At 42.7% G+C, this 15,452-nt stretch overlaps 1 protein-coding gene across 2 annotated transcripts; it reads right to left on the reverse strand.

Moving 5' to 3' along the window:
- Positions 1–848: 848 nt before the first annotated feature.
- Positions 849–9,606, reverse strand: pgghg (protein-glucosylgalactosylhydroxylysine glucosidase). 2 transcript variants are annotated; one of them, XM_017484977.3, is made up of 14 exons: positions 9,380–9,606; positions 8,099–8,344; positions 7,764–7,974; positions 7,115–7,556; positions 5,294–5,413; positions 4,441–4,572; positions 4,235–4,346; positions 4,077–4,149; positions 3,832–3,968; positions 3,150–3,283; positions 2,910–3,005; positions 1,853–1,950; positions 1,402–1,625; positions 849–1,159 (listed from the first exon to the last, which is right to left on the reverse strand). In XM_017484977.3, the coding sequence occupies exons 2-14, from the start codon at positions 8,340–8,342 to the stop codon at positions 1,083–1,085; spliced, it is 2,100 nt and encodes a 699-aa protein (XP_017340466.1). In that variant the 5' UTR covers positions 8,343–8,344; positions 9,380–9,606; the 3' UTR covers positions 849–1,082. The 2 variants fall into 2 exon arrangements, with proteins under 2 accessions (XP_017340466.1, XP_017340465.1); XM_017484976.3 differs by having other exon boundaries at positions 9,360–9,606.
- Between the last annotated feature and the right edge of the window lie 5,846 nt (positions 9,607–15,452).

Consider the following 15,452-nt stretch of genomic DNA (forward strand, 5'->3'; position numbering starts at 1 on the left):
TCATGTATTAGGGAAGAAATTACATATGCAACTGTTTTTTGTTTGTTTGTTTGTTTGTTTATTTAGAGAGCATATTACCCCATACTATAGAAATAACATCTATTTATATGCAAATTTGAAAAACAGTATACAAGATTTCACCTATATTTGCACTATATTAGAACCAATGCTTTTAATAACTAGATAGGTAAAGTGCGTCATGACAAATTTGATGTTGGATTGACAAAGCTAGTCTGAAAGTTTAAAAATAGTTATCAGTTTGAAATCTGAAGGTTATGTGCAGTTTTAAGAGAGACAGATAGATAGGTTGCCAATACTTGTAGAGTTGATTAGATAGACAGAGCTTATACTTGTAGAGTTGATTGGATATATAGGGTGCCAATACTTGGGTCGGCTGCGGCTCAGGTGGTAGAGCAGGTTGTCCATTAATCACAGGGTTGGTGGTTCGATTTCTGTCCCACGTGTCTCCACATGCCGAAGTGTCATTGGGCAGTAGCCTTGAACCCCAAGTTGCTCCCGAAGGCAGGCTAGCGCCTTGCATTGTATCTCTGCTGCCATGTGTGTGTGTGTGTGTGTGTGTGTGTGTGTGTGTGTGTGTGTGTGTGTGTGTGTGTGAGAGAATGAGAAACAGTGTAGAACCACTAAGGTTAAAAAGCATTATATAAGTGCAGACCATTTACTTATAAGATTGGATAGATAGAAAGGGTGCCAATACTTGTAGAGTTAGATACATGCAAACTCCACACACAGGGCAGGGTCAGGATTCAAACCATCAGCCTCGGAGGTGCGAGGCAAACATGCTACCCATCATAACAGACAACCGATGAACTTAATTCATGGATCAAATGTATAAGGAAAATGCCATAATTTCATTTTATTTACTTGGCCTTAAAAAGGTACAAAATTGTACACAATCAAAAAAAAAAAAAACATACAGGAATATCCGACGATTTCAAACAATTGCAAAAACCATAACTGAATGTCTAGCAGCTCAATTATAATCATAAAAATAATATCTCTTATCAAAACAGTTTTTCATGGCACTGATGTACGACTCATCATATTGGCTCATGATTTCTGGATCAAAGAGGCCAGCAGTATGAGGTAGTGCTTTGTTTTTGGATCTTGCCAGGTTGCCATGGAAATGTCACCAATTGCCCTGTATGTCAACACATTAAAAAATATATATATATATATATATATATATATATATATATATATATCAAAATTCCTGTGCAGAATAAGCAACATCACAAATGACATGCATATACATGTAGTTCTACACAACACTGAATAACTGTACATAAAGCATGTACTATACATTGATACTAGAACAGCACAAGTTACTTAAGTTAGAACTGATTATTTATTTATCTGATATAAATGATCATCATTGCTGACCTGGATTAAGAGGGATTCTGTCTCCAGAGCTCTGTAGCACGATCTCAAGAGGACAAGGCTGCTCATGGCCAGAATCCTTCGCCTGCTTCCGCAACACGACGCTGACTTCCTGTCTATCCACCACCCAGTCCAGCTTATTACCAAGGTAACCGATGCCTTTCAGACTGAGCATAGACACTTCGTTTGGTATCAGTGGCGAAAAAGCCAGACAGTCCTTTTGGACCCTGCAGAAGACATCACAACACAGGAGTATCAGAATCCGCAAATCATCTGGAGCATTAACATGAAACTCTGGAAAAGTATAGTATAGGTGCTTTTATTGGATGTGTCGATGGATGCAACACCCATGTGGAGGACGACTGCGTTTCCACGAGTTAGTATTCTGTATGTGTGTGTGTGTGTGTGTGTGTCTGTATAAATTGCTTGTGTGGAAGTCACTATAAGCACTCGCCTGAAACCGGTGTACCCGAACAACACAGCCTGCAGAAACCCCCCCATGCCTGTGAGGAAGTTGACCGCTCCAGAACCATCACATGACTCACTCCACACCTGTATACACATACATGTACTTCAAAAAAAAAAAAAAAAAAATGCACCTGAAATCGAAATTGTTTCAACTCCAGAATTATTGGCACCCCTCAAGGGAATGATACACAAACGTTGTATGAAATAAACTTTACGACAAAAGATGACTATCCCCCCCCCGAACAAACACCTGGATAGAACTACTTACATTTACCTTAACATTTACTCCAGAAGGTCCTTTTTAAAAGAACAATATTTCACCAACAGCATATTTGGTAGAATTGTTGGCACCGCTAAAGAATATTTAAAAAAATAAATGCAAAGGAGTTGTTATTCTTGGAGCTAACGTGATTAAAAATGCTCTCGGTGTCCAGAAAATACGATTGGCTTTTGACCGCTTAGTGTGTCCCTAGGGTTTGTGCTCATTGCACACGTCAAATGTGTGTTAACGGTCACCAAGGAGGAAAACCAAATAGCTTATAATACAATGTAAAAAACAAAAACAAACAAATAAATAAATAGATATTTGCTGACCGCACACGTTGGGTAATAGTTATATATTAAAAAATAATAAATAAATAAATAAATAAATAAATAAATAACACCTTCAGGACCTATAGTGAAAAATATGAAGGAAAATCTGAAACTGCTGAAAATGTGAGAGGAATTAGACACATGAGTACACTTCTCGATCGGTTTCAGAACTGTATGGTGACTTCTGAGGCCGTCTTAAGTTACAAAAACTATTAGACGCCACCTCCATAACAGTGCGTTACTGTATCAGTGCTGTTATTCTCACCAGGGAAGGCTTGACCTAATGAATGTGTGTGTGTGTGTGTGTTGTGGGTTGGTTGAAATAAAACTATACGCCACACCTATACATTTAATCTCATAAGACCACTCAGTGCATATGGTGTTCATTTTCATAAAGGGTGCCAATAATTATGGAGTTGACTGGACGGCAATTTACAAACACAAATTACCTGGAAGGGCCCTTGTATATTTTTGAAGCACTTTTGCAGAAGCTGTTGTGCTTTTTCAGCTTCACCAAGCTCCAACCAACCGACTGCAAACATACTCTATCACACACACACACACACACACACACACACACACACACACACACACACAAGAGGCATTTACATTTACACTGATTTCCTACTGAAATAGCTAACTCATCGGTTTTACTGATGATGTAAAACTAGAAATCAAGACATTCTTACCCAAGTCATAGCAGGACCGAGCGGGTCAGTGACGGCCTCGTAACATTCCAGATCATTCCGTCTGACCTCTGGGCTCATGGGCAATCCCAGCGGGAATCCTACCAGGATGGCATCTGCCTGCTTCACTTCACTTCCTGTCAGGTAAACATACACAAGATGTCACTGTGCGTTCAAGTTAAGTATTTACAAGTTGGGAAGTCGTAATTACGCCGCCGCGTTCGAGTCACCTTGGTCAGAGCAAGATGGCGGTGAACCTAATCTTAATTAACTCAAAAAATGACAGCAAGGAGTTTTAACTCTACTCCTAGAAAATAAACAACGAAGAATGCGCCTCGGGTGTGTTTGGATTTTTTAAACGTTCTTACGTTATATCGGAATTGTACAACGCTATCGTATTTTTTGCAGGCAATTAGCCTTAAATTTACAGTCTAAACTACAGACGTTGCACCCATCGATGTAAACGTGTTTTCTTACCGACACGCCTCCGACTTAGAAACTCTGGGCTCAAAGAAAATCCCGAATTTCCCCCGCTCGTAATTACGACTTTGTGATGCCGTTCACGTGCGATCAACTCGTAAGTACGATCTTTCCGACATGACTCGAACGCTCCATCGTTTCAGCGTTCAAACGGAGAATTCGAATGCGTGCGTAGCGATTCCAGACCTTGAGAAAAAGGACTCACCCTTTTTGTAACCATCAAACTCTGGGTGGTACATCAGTCCAGGGTCGTAGGGAATTTTTAGCTTATCAGCTATTTCCTGCCACTCCGAGGGTGCGGGATGCTGGAGCAATCTAGCCAAGTCCACAGCAAACTGCAGACTGAGAAATAGATACAAGATGAAAAATAAACCTGAAAGAGGTTCAATCTATTATAGTAAAGTTGATCTGAATGCACAATCAAGCATGCACCACACAGCACACACACACCTGTACTTGGCCACAGTGTTAGTGTACACCGAGTTGTCAACATGTTTGTTGTACTCATCAGGAGGCATCACTCCTAAATGACGCACACAAACAGAAAACCTTAGAAAATTCTCTCAAACAGATGTGCAACCTCTGTCACTTTACGTCACTCTACATACCTTTGAGGTGGTAGTGCTGGTCATCGGGGTCCCAGATCACTCGGGACCCCCAGTAATCAGCTATACCCCACACCACTTCACAGGCACCGCCCTCTTTAAATAATCCAATGTCCTTTCAAAAAAGGAGAAGAAAAATGGATTTTTGAAGACGTCTGCCCAACATACACGTTTCGGGGTTGATTTAGTGTCATAGACGGGAGGAGCACCTGCGTTAGGTAGAAGTACTGACGGAAGGCGAGAGCTACGTCTCCGTTAATATGGATCTCCTGTTTTCCAAAACTGTCCATCGGACACACCTCTTGACCGGATACAGCACTCTCCCATGGGAACTTCAAGCCCTGGTAACAAATTCATAACGAATGAGAAAACACACGCAGACATACGACGCGTCAAATCCTGCGCTGTGAGATGAAGCCAAACAGAAGGGAAAACTCGTCACAGCAGGATGCTATGGACATTACATTTACTCACATACAGAGGCACTCCACCACCTAACCCCAACCACTCGACAGGTACGTTCACACATACAGCGACTCGCAGCGGGAACGTGACCGGAAGCCGCTCTTTTTCAATCAGAGCTGCCGACTTTCGGCGACGTGAGTGACAAGCGACTAGATGTGGGCGTGTCCGACGACGTGTCACAGTTCTGAAAAGTTTTTCTTTATGCAAATTTAGAGCGACTTGGTGCAGCGACTACCAATGGGAGTGAAGACGGTACAGCGCACGTGATCCCTGATCCGCCATGCTGCCTCGCCACGCGAGTCCGAATTGCTTCGTGGACCCAGACAGTCCGGCGCTTGCGCTTTCGCCGCACTGCTTGTCCTTCATCTCGTAGGATACGACGCGCATATACGCTGGCGAATTTTCTATACAAATACAATTTTACCACCAAGGAAGTCGGTTTCTCGTCAAAAGTCGAATGCTAATTGCACCGCCCACTGTTAAACGTCACTACGGCAACCAGTAGTAGGAACGCCTATTGGCGACTTTCATAGTACAGCGACTGGCCATTTGCAGCGCTAAAAATCGCTGTACGTGTGAACATACCTTTATTCATACCTTATAGCCCTGCTCCCGGGCATTGATCCGGGCACCTTCTAGTGTTCGCACTCTGTACTCCAAGACAGCTCTGGCCAGGTTAGGGTGAAAGAGTGCAAAGTTAGGATACATCCATGTGTCCTAGACACAAAAAAAAAAAAAAAAAAAAGCAATAATTTATATAGATTTAATTGATCGGATTAGCAGAAAGAATGGACTGTTTTAGCTCTCATCTAACAGACGTCTTATGTGATGTGATTTTACTGATTTTTTTTTCTTTTATATGATTTTATTATTCATTTACTTTAGATCCCTAATGACGTGACCGTAGTAAGGAAAATCTCCCTAAGACAACATGAGGAAGAAGCCTCAAGTAGAAAACCTTGAGGAAACCATCCTCTCCTGAGTGACGCCAGATATTGGGATTCAACTAAATCATGAGAGTATACAGCTGTAAAAGGGTAAAGACGTGCGTCGAAAGAATGTTCAGTATTAAGGATGAGCACAGAACACAGGTCTTTATGATTACTGCAGCATTTCTTAGATACAAATCGACAGCGTCAAAGTGATGAGCCACCGAAGAAAGGAGGAGTCGTGGGAATAAACCGTTTTTAGAAATTCCGATTATTAGGGTATCCGTTCCGCTGACGTATTTTATGCCATGAACATGTGTGACGTCTCAGAAAGAGGCTCGAGAGTGTAATATCGCATCTATGACTTGAGAACAAAAACTTGGAGAGCAGAAGTCTTTGCACAAGTCGTGTATTTCCTAATCGAAACTACATCAAGAGAACAGCCAGATTAGACTTCGCGAAAAAAATTAATTAATTAATTTTTAAAAAACCGGCCTAGTTCTGGAACAAGATTTTTTTTGGACGGAAGAAACCAAGATGAACTTGTACCGGAATGATGTGAAGAGAAGAGTATAGAGAAGACAAGGAAGGACTCATGATCCAAAGCATACCACATCATCTGTCAAAACATGGTGGAGGCAGTGTTATGGCATGGGTATGTACGGCCAGTGGAACTGGGTCACTGGAGTTTATCGATGGTGTGACTGCTGTTAGAAGTCGCAGGAGGAATTCTGAAGTGAACGGTACTAATCAAACAAATGTTCGATGCTTTCTGTGATGGAAATGGTGGCTCCAAGAAATAAATATATTGGTACACGGTGTCTACTGTGTACTGTTGTATCTATTGCTTTAATTATGTGATCATGAGGCCTGTGAATTGCAAACACGACTAGATATCTGATCGGATGACTGAAAACCTTTGCAGACAGAAATCGCAGATGAATCGTCACTGAAAGAGGTGTCGTCTTACACTCAACGAAATCTATGACATAAAAAAGGTACCCGTCGTGAAATGAAAGCAAGCGAACAGACTTTGGGATTAAGAGTCGTCATCTGTACTCACCATCCACTGCATTAGGTTGTTTGACGTGAATGTTAACTGTAGTTCTTGACCAGTATCTGCATGACTCTATGCATTGCATTGCATTGCAGTCACACGATTGGCTGACTGCATGAATGGTGTGCGGATGTTCCTAACAAAGTGGTCAGTGAGGGCACACCGTCATTTTATAGAGAGGTGTAAACAAAATGTGGAAAAATAAATGAAGGGAATGATAAATTAAATGATGTCGTATAAATTATATAAGGAATGACGAAGGAAGAAAAGCTGAAATGCATCGAGGAGTTTGTTTACGACGACGATGTTCTCTTCCGTTACATGACGTGTTGGTGTGTCCCAGTACTTGCATACTCTTTTGCTACAGACTTTCAGTGCATAGTATAAGTAGGTGAACTGGGACGCAAAACTACTATTTGTTAAGAACCTTACCTGATCCCAGAAAACATGTCCCCAGTAGTCCTGTCCTTGTCCGTGTCCCCCGTTAGACAAACCTCCAGGACTGATGCCCCCAAACGGTGTGGGTGTTTCCGTCAGAGAAGGGAGCGCGCTCAGAAGGTAGAACATGCAGCCAATCACGGCTTGGCTCAAAGGCTGTGGTCCGGCCAGCTCCACACTGCTGCCGTGCCATATCTCCGCCCACGCCCTTACATGGGAAGTCTGCAGGTCGCCATGTTCAATGAGCTCCAAACCGGTGTTGAAGCAAAGCTGGGCGATCTCACTGCTCTCTGCAACTGCAACCAGGAAGCTCCAGCTAGACTGGCGCTGGTCAGGCAGTAACGTTACAGAGGAGATCAGTGGGGTCCAGATAAGGTGCACAGAAGGACGAAGTACTCCAGGGGCTTCTGCTGACATAGTGTGCCCAAACATGTGCCTGTTGGTAAGAAACAGAGCTGACTGCAGTAAGCAACATCATTGCAGATGGGAATTCATGTGAAAAATCAGTGGTTCGAGATGTGTATATAGGATTAATTAAGGCTTTTACAAATTCAAATCAATGCCCTGGCTCAAGACTGTTGATAACATATTGAGCTTCAGACACCAAATACACATCCCTACAGTAGGGTTTGGTTAAACGTACCTCCCTCCTCTATAGTCCGGAGCCTTCTCAAAGGCAATGTCATGACTGTGAGGAGTGAAAGAACTATCAAGCTTGACTGTGATTGCTTCCTCTGAGCTCCTCTGGCGCTTTAGCATCACTTCCATGACCAGCATGTTGGGATACTGTCGATGAGCATAGAACACCTGAGTCGCTTCCACATAAGAGGTAAGTATTGAATGGGTGAATATACCTGCAAGAGACGAAGAGATACACTATCATCCAGGCATGCATACTGGCACCATAAAGTGTTTAGAGTTCTTATGTATAAGCTAACATTGTTATCTATAGAGATGGATACAACATTCCGGCTATACCAGTGTGGGCGTCCAAACTGTACGTATGCTTCCCCTCCTCGAGCTTCATCCGGACCGCAAGTGGACATGGTATATCAGCTCGGTGACAGGCTCCAACCTCTCCATTATAGACTCCACCCTTATGCAGAATTTTGCCAAACACTCTCCATCCCAGCGTCCCGTTGGTCAGAGGTGGCAGGAAACGGTGGTCAGAGGGTAGCGAGTGGGTTGAAAATATATAAGGGTCAGCAGAGTCCGGGTTCATCTCTGGCAAACAGACGTAATGACTGTGTATTAGAAGTCGACCGATTGATCGGTTTTGCAGATTAACCGGAACCGATCGCTGGAACTATCCGTCATGTGCAAAAATCCATAGCGATAGTGTTTCCCGGTTGCATCCGTCGCGGTAGCGGCTGCGAAGCGTCCGCCGTCATTATACAATACGAGAGCGGCCTCTAGAGGCGAGATAAAAACCATCAACGACAAATTTTGTTGTGTTATCTGAAGTGTTTTTCGATTCATTTTGGATGTCTCCTATTTTTATTGGTTATTCGGAGTGTTACTTTTTGGCTCAGTTTGGATATTTAGGAATAGTTAATATATATATGAATATTTCATTTTTAAAAATACAGTACAGTCAGTACTCTTTAATTTCGTAATAAAGTTCAGCAGTATTTTACGTCAAGCGGTATGTTTTCATTCAGTATCCATTTTAAAAACTACCGGTCGATTAATCGGTTATCGACCTCTACTGTGAACACATATGCCGTGCATAAGTATCCGCCCCCTTGAACTTTTCCCGGTGTGTTTCGCAGTGTTACGAACCGAAATGGACTGTCGTGACTGTACACAAAATACATCATAAAAGTGAAGTGTGCACATTTTTTTGCACATTTTTTGAACACCCTAAATTAGTTCTGGTGCAATATAATGAGTCACATAATCAGTTGAATGGAGTCATGAACGGGATGTCACGTGATCTTACTGTAAACACACCAGGCTGAAATATTACATTACAAAATGTGAAGGGAAAAACAATGTCAAGGAATATTTATACAAGGATCTGAATGAGCACAGGGTATAACTAACTTACATTTGTTTTTATTATTATTATTATTATTATTATTTCCATAAACCATGATATAAACCTATCAGAAAGAAAGGTTTTGCTTAATTAAAACAACTTTGCACTTTAGTAAAGTTTAATATTTCACTGTAATGTTTCTGAGAAGGTGATTTTAAACAGACTGCACATTGTTAGATGATTAAACTCTACACATACCGTCTCAATGTAATGTCTACCTGGTCTGGGTCAGCTGCTTTAAAAAGGAAAGATGAGGAATTTAACGAAGCAGCTCAGCTTGTTCAAACCCGAGAGCGACGGTTCACACTGCAACTAAACCTGAAACTATACAGAACTCTTATAAAAGCAAAAGTATATGTTAGTAAACTTCTCCAAACTTCCGATTCTCTCACAGTTAAGAGGAAGCTAAACAGGCATTACTACTAAACTCGGGCTCCGTGTGGGCGGAGCCTGGGGCGTGGCTTAATCTTTTTAGGCGCTGATCTGGGAACAGCTTCCGAGACCCCACATTTCAATCTTTGCCAGCATTATGAAACATCAGTGTGGCTTTGAGATCAGTTAGTTTGGCAAGAAATTCAGCTGTGCATGATCAGATGACACTCAGGTGACGTGTTTTTCCTAATCATAAGCACAAAAATAAAGCTGTTTTCAGGAAACGCTGTTGTATTATATTATAGACAGCCAGTTATTTTTACAGCTCGACAAAGCAAGATCGAAAATAAATAAATAAATAAATAATACAAGGCAGACTGCAGATTTGTTTAATTATGATTACATTTTTTTTTTTTTTAAGTCAGTGTATTACAATAACTGTCATTTGAAATGTGAATTTAAAACTCACATTCATGCAGCTTCTAGCTCAAAATAAAAGAAAAACTCTAATAAAAACAAACAAACAAACAAACAAACAAACACCCAGGTATTTACTTTTGACTCCGCCTTAATGTGCTGAGTGACAGGTGGACTGTGAAAGTGAAAAATGCAATTTCTTAACGCATTTTCCAAGAAAAGGAAAAGAAAAAAAAATAGAAACCTTCATAGAATTTGTAATGGTTTTAATGGTTATAAAGGGAATTGTATTGGTTTTAATGGAAACTGTAATGTAATACCCCTGTGGGTTCCATCCATCCATCCATCCATCTTCTACCGCTTACTCCTTTTCAGGGTCACGGGGAAACCTGGAGCCTATCCCAGGGAGCATGGGGCACAAGGAGGGGTACACCCTGGACAGGGCACAATCACATACACACCCATTCATACACTATGGACACTTTGGACACTGCATATCTTTGGACTGAGAAAACTGGAGTACCCGGAGGAAACCCCCGCAGCACGGGGAGAACATACAAACTCCGCACACATATGGCCCCGGCAGGACTCGAACCCCGGATCCTGGAGGTGTGAAGCAAACGTACTAACCACTAACCCCCCTGTTGGTTTCTACTGGTAATTTGTTGCCTTCTATTGGTTGTAATGGTTAGCTGATGGTTTGTAGTGGAAATTCTGTGGAAAACATTAGAATTTCTGTGATGGTTTCTATTGTTTTGTGTTTTGTTTTGGGGTTTTTGTACCGCAGCTTCGTTCAGGCAAGTAACGTGTCAGTGCAAATACATATAAAGTATCTATCTTGTCAATTACTGTATTTTACTATTGCATAAGTCATACACATGCAGATTGTGAAAGTTGTCCAAAATTTTTCATTTAAATAAAACTAACCATGATGCAATCGAATATCCATGTAGCTAAATGTAATAAACCAAAAGCATGTACACTATTTGGCCAAAAGTATGTGGACACCCAACCATCACAGCCATGCGTGTTCCTTCTCCAAACTGTTACCACAAACTTGGAAGCACCCAACTGTATAGAATGTCTTTGTATGCTGTAGTGTTGCATTTTCTAAGAGAATTAAGAGGCTCGAACCTGTTCCACCACAACAATGCCCCTGTACACAAAGCAAGCACCATGGTTTGACAAGGATGGAGGTGAAGAACTCGAGTGTCCCGCACAGAGCCGTGACCTCAACCCCACTGAACTCCTTCGGGATGAACTGGAACGCCGACTGAGCACCAGGCCTCCTCACCTGACATCACTGCCTGACCTCACTAATGCTCTTGTAGCTGGAGATTATTAGCAGCGAACAGGGCAATAAATCATTACTATTGCGCAAGGTTTTGGAATGGGCACGTATGGGTGTGATGGTTATGTGTCCACATACTTTTGGCCATATAGTGTGGATTGCCGCTGTACATATTACATTTCAATTTAAATTTTTGCCACTGATATTCTCCAATATGATTGCATGAACATAACTGAATTAATCTGCATCTCAAACCGTAGCTTAGTACACGGAGGTTATTTTAGAAAGTAAGATTTTCTCATGGGACAATGAAAAGAAGAAATTGATGCTCTTACCCGTGTGTGTGAAATGGAAAGGTGCTACTGAGAAGCACTTAATACTAAATACTAGACTTTGTCGGTAACGTTTTATTTGATTCAGCTACAGATTCACAGTATATTGTTCACGTAGACCCGATCTAGAAACATAATCCCGCACAAACACGGTAGGGTTAGTGTGTGTAGCAGTTTCCTTAGATATTGAATACACTTCAACCCATTGAAAAAAAACATTCATGACACCAAATTCTGACCGTAGCGTCTGTGTGCCTCAGCAGAAATCGAGACCAGGCTACGTTTTTCCAGTCTTCACCTGTCCACCGTCGAACCAGAACCTTTGACCTCTCTCAGCACGTTGTTTCCATCAGCAGAACTGCCACACACTGGATGTTTCTTCTTTATTCCACCATCCTGTCTACGCAAACTAGCTCACTCATGTCATGCCACGGTCAAAATCACAGAGATCACGTTTTTCCCCCCCATTCTGATGGTTGATGTGAACATTACCCGAAGCTGCTGGCCCGTATCTGCAGGATTCTATGCACTGCACTCCTGCCACACGATGGCTGATTAGATAATTGCATGAATGAGTAGGTGTACAGGTGTTCCCAATAAAGTGCTCCATGATTTACTAATATACACACTGTATGTCGGTATATTTCCTCAATGTATTTTTAAATATAATGTTAAATATATTGCAAAGTATTGAATATATTCGATCGGGTACTGGAGAGCAGATGCTATGTCTGTGAAGTCGGGAAGTCCGTCATTAGGGGCCCAAGCACTGAAGGTGCTTAAGCACGTTGTCGTTCGTGTTGGTGTTGTTCTTGCTAGGGTGTCCACGGCAACCCATAGAACCGTCTGGTAAAAAGTTGTGAAATTTGGCACATTGATTGAAGAGGGTCTAAGGAACATTCGGACCAAATTCCGGGCCAAGCGCTGCCAACGCTTTAGCGCCCCCATCAGGTCAAATGTAGGCCTGCTTTGAAAGTCCGTCTATGACCCATGTGTCCATAATTGAAAAGCCAGGCATCCCTGACATTCTTCAGGAACATGACCTGAGGCTGTGCAACAAATTTTATGCTAGTGCCACCTACTGGTCAAAAGTAGCAAGAGCATGCTAAAAAAAAAAAATGTTTACATCTAACTGCCATTTTTGCTACTCCTTATCCAATCTTCACCAAATTTGGCTCACATCATCTTGAGACCTGTCCAAACAAAGGAACTCTGATATTCAAAGCCATTCTCCCAGAACAGACTGGCAAATGTGTGAAACTACAAATCCTTCTTGAAGCCCTTTGCCTATAGTTATGGCTCTTCTTCCCTGTGTTGCTTTTGCAACAATTGTAGTGCGTCTGTGAACGTGTGGTGCTTGGCCCCTGAAAATGCTGCTTGCAGCTTTATTATTATTTCTTCTAAATCTGGCTCACCTTAGATGCACGTTTTGTAAGAGTTAAAGACCCCTGTTCTAAGTCATCGATGCGTCCCATAACCTTTACGCTGCATGCATTTACATTACCTACGTTCTTTTAGTCTAAAGATACCAAAAAAGATATCCCAGAGAAAGGTCTTTGGTGCTTTTTTTTTTTTTTTAATTGCACCTTGCTATAAAAAAAATCACTTCGTTTCAGTGAGATTTGTTGATTTACATTGAGAAGAGACAAATCAGCCATTGGCGACATGGAAAAGATGCACGAGGTAGCTTTCTTCAAGAAAATCTCTGGCTACAGCTGTTGTTTTTCTTATTGGTAATTGCATTTCTGTGATTGCACTTCAGTGCGACACGATCCCAACACACTGATGGGCGTGAAAAGCAACGCTCCGCAGTCACTTACATTCCGGCTTGAAGTAATACTACGTAATGCAAAAGCGATACCGTTTGTGCGTTGCATTTGAAACACTTTCCCAAGGTGTGCCTGCTTTTCTGTCACTGAATGTTATCTACGGTGGAAGCGAACTCAGCTGTAAGATAAGACTCTGTGTGAATACAGTCCCAGGTGTGTTAACTTAAGAGTAGGAATGGCATTGCAGTGATAAGCAAACCTATTAGAGCTACTTCACAGAATTCATTTCAGCCCAAACACACACACACACCTGCTCGAGATCACCAGGCGGCAGGATGAGATCTGTCGGATCTGAATTCTGTAGCAGGGTAGCGCTCAAGGAACAGTGTTAATGACCACTGTCCTTACACATCTAAGCCTCTAGATGGGGTTACAACACAGTTTGGTTTCACCTGGCAGCATGCCAGAGGTCGGAACTCCGAACCCTGGGAAAAGAGCAGCTTTGTCCTTATAAGGCTGCAATCCGTCCCCTCTGCTTTTTCCTTTATTGCTCTCTTCCTCTCCTTTCCTCCCTCCCTTTCTTTCCTTCTCAGACCTTAGAGATATTTACAGCAAGGCCAGCTCGGCGTACCTTATTAGGAACTGCGCTTACTGTCAGCAGCTACATTGTGTCCTTGTAGGACAGTGGGCAGACTACCAGTGTGTGAATAGATGGGACAAACAGATGAGGGTAGAGATGATGAAGGTAGCATTCTCCCAAAGGTCATTCAGCTCTCCAGGCACGTCTATAAACATCCACGTGCATGTAAAATCCATCAGAGACATGGATGGGAAAGTCGCTCCTGTTTGGTGAAAGACGCACATCGGTCAACAAGAACAGATGTCGTCAATGAGACGTTTGAGAAGATAAACGAGGAGGAAAAAGAAGAGACTGGTTCGCTCATTTCTATTTCTAGTCAATCATCAGGCTTGACGCATTTCGTGCACCCAGTTTGTCCGCATTCCACTTTGTCCCTTGCTCTTTCTAACACACACACTATGGGAATGTTGCGCCCATTGCCCCAGCTGTTCCTCCCCCAAAAGGATGCAGGACATCTGGTGGGCAGGCACAAAGCGAGTGAGAGAGAGACGAACAGAGGCAGACTTATGGACATGATGACTGAATGAATGGTTGTCTAACGTACTGAGGTTTGGTACGTCTAGACCAGGAGGTTTTTAACTCAAGTCCTGGAGACCTCACACCATGCAGAGTCTGACATTTTCCCAACCATCAACACCCAGCTGTTCATCAGCTTATTAGCAAGCCCTTAATGAGTTGCTTCAGGTGTTGGGAAAATGTCAAACTTTGGAGGGCTGGTGGTCTCATGACTCATGAAGATGATGAAGAAGGATGTGTAATGACAAAAACAACGGTCAGCAGCTTAACGTACTCGACACCAAACTAAAAAGAGACTGTTCTTTTTCATAAAAAGATTAAAAGGTGCACTTGTCACGCTTAAGATTGGAGCGCTAGTGGTCGCAAAGGTGAAGTTCAACATCGGAACGATTTTATTCCTCTGTTCCCAACGCTCCCATTCCCAACCATATACGCAAAGTAGTTCCTTCTTGGAAAAGCGCCAGGGCGATAGTGGACGTTAGTGGTTAGCACGTTTGCCTCGCACCCCTGTGGTTGGCGGTTCAAATTCTGCCTCCGCTCTGTGCGCGTGTAGTCTGGATGTTCTCCCTGTGGTTCGGTGGTTTCTTCCGGGTCCTCCGGTTTCCTCCCTCAATCCAAAGACGTGTTGAAGGCTGAACGGCATTTCCAAATTCTCTGTAGCGTATAAACGCGTGATCGTGGGTTGCGATGGGCCGGCCCCCATCCATAGTATTGTTGTTCCCCGCTTCGTGCCCCGAATTCCCTGGGATAGGCTCCAGGCTCCCTCGCGAGCCGGTGTAGGATAAGCGGTACGGAAAACGGCTAGAAAAGAATGACGTGATTTACATGTTCACAGGAAAAGTATCCGGCTGCGCCGGGCGCCTACCGAATTCCGCCATGACTGACATGGGTGGGAGTGGAGTGAAGGCGCATTGGGGGCGTGTCTATAAAATACTCACAGGAAGCCCATTTAAA

This window comes from Ictalurus punctatus, chromosome 14 (assembly GCF_001660625.3).
Source record: "Ictalurus punctatus breed USDA103 chromosome 14, Coco_2.0, whole genome shotgun sequence".
In the NCBI taxonomy this organism is placed as follows: Eukaryota; Metazoa; Chordata; class Actinopteri; order Siluriformes; family Ictaluridae; genus Ictalurus; species Ictalurus punctatus.